Source organism: Cyprinodon variegatus, unplaced genomic scaffold (assembly GCF_000732505.1).
Source record: "Cyprinodon variegatus isolate N-32 unplaced genomic scaffold, C_variegatus-1.0 Scaffold998, whole genome shotgun sequence".
Lineage (NCBI taxonomy): Eukaryota > Metazoa > Chordata > Actinopteri > Cyprinodontiformes > Cyprinodontidae > Cyprinodon > Cyprinodon variegatus.
The window spans coordinates 193,063-195,697 of NW_015151451.1; the positions used below are offsets into that span (position 1 = coordinate 193,063).

The 2,635-nt window shown below is 45.7% G+C and overlaps 1 protein-coding gene across 1 annotated transcript in view; it reads right to left on the reverse strand.

Annotated features, from left to right (window-relative positions):
* The window catches only part of LOC107100664 (cytosolic 10-formyltetrahydrofolate dehydrogenase-like), a 36,111-nt gene that overhangs the window by 9,831 nt on the left and 23,645 nt on the right, over positions 1–2,635 (reverse strand). Inside the window, exons 13-17 of the mRNA XM_015399235.1 lie at positions 1,549–1,654; positions 1,391–1,478; positions 1,224–1,317; positions 1,044–1,143; positions 866–964 (exon numbers count right to left, since the gene is read on the reverse strand). Of these exons, the coding sequence (XP_015254721.1) occupies positions 866–964; positions 1,044–1,143; positions 1,224–1,317; positions 1,391–1,478; positions 1,549–1,654 (487 nt within the window). The remainder of the gene's footprint in view (positions 1–865; positions 965–1,043; positions 1,144–1,223; positions 1,318–1,390; positions 1,479–1,548; positions 1,655–2,635) is intronic.

Below are 2,635 nucleotides of genomic sequence, written 5' to 3' on the forward strand. Positions count from 1 at the left end.
TACTTCCACTTTTACCAGAGTATTTTTTAACACAAGTATCTGTACTTTTACTCAAGTACGGAAAGTGAGTACTTTTGCCATCTCTGATGAAAAGAGCTGACCCGGTAATTTACTGCATGTGTTAAAGGTGCTCATTGTTGTTTGACCAGGTAATCTGAGTTAATCTGTGTTGTAATCTAAGTGGATAACTGACAGCATTCCTATATAAATAAATATTGGGGATAAATAACTTCCATCTAACCATTTTCTGTCATCTCCAGCAGGGGTGGCGAGGGGTGCTGGTGCCTAGGGCGGGGTATTTTCGCCAAAGTCCTGAATCAATTCAACTTTGATTCATACGGTTCTAAATCGATTAATTTCGATTTGATCTGTTTTTACAACAATGAAAGTGGTTCAACCGTGTTTCAAAATACTCATGTATTTTGTTTTTTCCTGTCACATTAAACACAAAGTGTGAACTTGTAAATCAGACAGACATCGGAGTACCCAGAGAGAACCCACGCATGCTCAGGGAGAACATGCAAACTCCATACAGAAAGACCCCAGGGCTTTTGTTAAAACTTTAACAAACTAAGTATTTATCTAGCACAAACCTAACTAGATATTTAATTTGCAAATCAAATATTTAGTTTATTTAATAAATATTTAACTAAGCATTTATTTAAAAAACTGAGTATTTAGTTTGGAAAATAAATATTTATCTTGCGGACAATTTTTTCAACTAAATATTTAGTTTGGAACATTGATTTTCATAAATGACTGAGTGAAAAAAATAACCCCTTATTTATCACTAAAAAACAGGCTAAAGTTTACAAACAGGCCCCTCATGGTTCTGCTTTAAGCTTAGAACCGGCCTGGGACGTACCACTTTGTTCACAAAGCGGTCATGAATGGTTTCCTCCACAAACAGGCGGCCAGCGGCGATGCAGTTCTCCCCTTTGTTGAAGAACACGGAGCTCATGCCCTGAAATCCAGAGCGGATCTGGGTTAGATCTGCAAACCAAGGAGCCATGATGGAGGAGGCGGCCCCTGCAAAAACGCACCATGCGCACGGCCTTGTCCATGTCACAATCATCGAAGATGATGAGAGGAGATTTCCCTCCCAGCTCCAAGGAGACCTTCTTCACGTTGCTGACTGCACAGCTTTGGATGAGGGGGAGCACAGACAGACGTCAGCTGTTTTCATTAAAAACAAAGAGTTTTTATCCAGGGGCGTCTCTCACCTCTTCATGATGTGTTTACCGATCTCTGTAGAACCCGTAAAGCCCAGTTTCCGGACATCTGGATGGTCGGACAGACGCTGGCCCACCAGGGCACCTAAAGAGAAGGAGAAGCTTCAGGAAAAGGTCTAGTTTTACTTCAGGAGTATGACGAGCGCTCTGAGGGATACCTGATCCAGGCAGGATGTTAACCACCCCTCTGGGCAGCCCCGCTCTGGCTGCCAGTTCAGCAAACTTCAGCGCCGTGAGCGGAGTGACCTGGAAACCAGAGGATCCAAATGAAGGAGACATCTTCAGGATGTCCGCGTGCGTACAGGACTAATCCTACCTGAGCCGGTTTGAGGACCACAGTGTTCCCCGCCGCCAGGCAGGCGGCCGTCTTCCAGGCCAGCATCATCAGTGGGTAGTTCCAGGGAATCACGATGGCGCACACCCTGAGGAAAGCATGGGAGGGGGTTACCTGGGCCGTAATGGTGCACTGATGGGCTGTAACCGATGGTGTAACGACACAATTAGCTCGTAAGCAACATTATCTGGGTGGGCCCCATATGAAGTAGAACACGTGATAAAGGTTCAGGATACGGCAACAGTTCCATAAATCGACCAAGAAGATACAATTATCCAATCCTCTGCAGTATATGATCACACATCACACACAGAAAAGTAGTGACTGCGCACCTTGAATAGAACCATTGGTGACTTCGCACCATCACATGACAAGCCATCATAGCTCCCCTCCTCACCCACCCTCTCTCCATTCATCTCCTGGTCGCCATCTTTTCTCACTGTAGCAGAACGTCCACCTCTCCCTTTTTGGTTCTTTGAAAGAACGTGATTATTTTGTTTATCTTAAAGTTTGCAGACGACACCACGGTGGTGGGCCTCATCAGTGATACCAACAACCGGCGGACTGGAGCAGAGATAACAGCCTGATCCTGAAGGTGGAGAAGACCAAGGAGATGATGGTGGACTCCAGGAAGAAGCGTCCTAACCACGCTCCACTGCTCATCAACAGCTCAGTCTCTTCACTATCAGGAGGGTTGCAGAGGAATATTTCGCACAATTACATCTGCAAAGAGACGTCTTAGTCTACAATTGCGTAGGGGGCCACCAGGTGTCAGTGACGGGGCCCCTAAGAGGTCGGGGGCCCCTAAGAAACTGCAGCCTCTGCTTAACGATAGTTATGCCATTGACTGTAACCATCATATGACAACATAACTGCTGTTTCTGAAAAGCTGCACAGCTACCACCAAGATCTATGCAGCTAGAACCTAGATCTATGCAGCTAGAACCTAGATCTATACAGCTAGAACCTAGACCTATGCAGCTAGAGCCTAGACCTATGCAGCTAGCACCTAGACCTATGCAGCTAGAACCTAGATCTATACAGCTAGAACCTAGATCTATGCAGCTAG